The sequence below is a fragment of the Gavialis gangeticus genome, unplaced genomic scaffold (genome assembly GCF_001723915.1).
Source record: "Gavialis gangeticus isolate Ggan-Ray unplaced genomic scaffold, GavGan_comp1, whole genome shotgun sequence".
NCBI classification, from domain to species: Eukaryota; Metazoa; Chordata; order Crocodylia; family Gavialidae; genus Gavialis; species Gavialis gangeticus.
Window position 1 is genome coordinate 13,623,771 of NW_017729029.1, and position 772 is coordinate 13,624,542.

The 772-nt window shown below is 70.2% G+C and overlaps 1 protein-coding gene across 1 annotated transcript in view; it reads right to left on the reverse strand.

The window, feature by feature from the left end:
• The window catches only part of HS6ST2 (heparan sulfate 6-O-sulfotransferase 2), a gene marked incomplete at its 5' end in the record, with an annotated part of 208,649 nt that extends 207,883 nt beyond the window's left edge, over positions 1–766 (reverse strand). The window contains one exon of the mRNA XM_019521289.1: positions 426–766. Within this exon, the coding sequence (XP_019376834.1) occupies positions 426–766 (341 nt within the window). The remainder of the gene's footprint in view (positions 1–425) is intronic.
• Between the last annotated feature and the right edge of the window lie 6 nt (positions 767–772).

The window sequence follows — 772 nt, forward strand, 5'->3', positions numbered from 1 at the left end:
CCCCCCCCCCCCGCCCAGGCTGGAAGGAGGCATGGAGGCAGGGAGGAGAGAAGGGCAGGCACCCCCCGGGGGGGAGGGACACCAGATAAGGGGCAGGAGTCCCCAGCCCTGAAGGGAAGAAGCCTTGTGAGCGGGGAGAAAGGAAGGGAAGGAAACCATCCCCCAGGCTGGCGGGGGAGAAGGGGAAGGGAAAGGAGACCCACTGGAGGGGCGCAGGGGAAGGAGAACGGGAAGAAAGGGGCTCCGGGGCTGGAAGGAAGCCGGGCGAGCCGGCGCCCGGGAGGGGAGGGGAGGGAAGGGAAGGGAGCCCCCGGCTGGACAAGGCTGCGGGGAAGGGAAGGGAAGGGAAGGGAAGAAGCGGTGCGAGCAGGGGCAAGGGGAGCCGCGGTGTGCGGCGGGCGGAGGGACGCGGGGGCAGGGCTCACCGGCTGGGGCGCAGGCGGAGCTCCTTCTTGCTGTCCACCACGGCGGGCACGCAGTTGGTGAGCTCGGTCCAGTCGGCGTGCAGCCCGCAGCTCCAGCCCGTGGAGAAGCGCGAGAAGAGCCAGGTCTCCCGCTTGCCGGGCCGCAGGCACGTGCACTTCTTCTGCCCGGCGCGGCACTCGCACGGCTGCTCCAGCTGGATGTTGCGCACCAGGTGCCGGCCGAAGGTGGTGCCGCCCGTCTTCTGGATGTGCAGGAACACGATGAGGTCGTCGCCCTTGATGTTGAAGTCCACGCGCCGCAGCAGCTCGGCCGCCGAGAAGTTGAACTTGGCGGCGAAGCGCGCGGG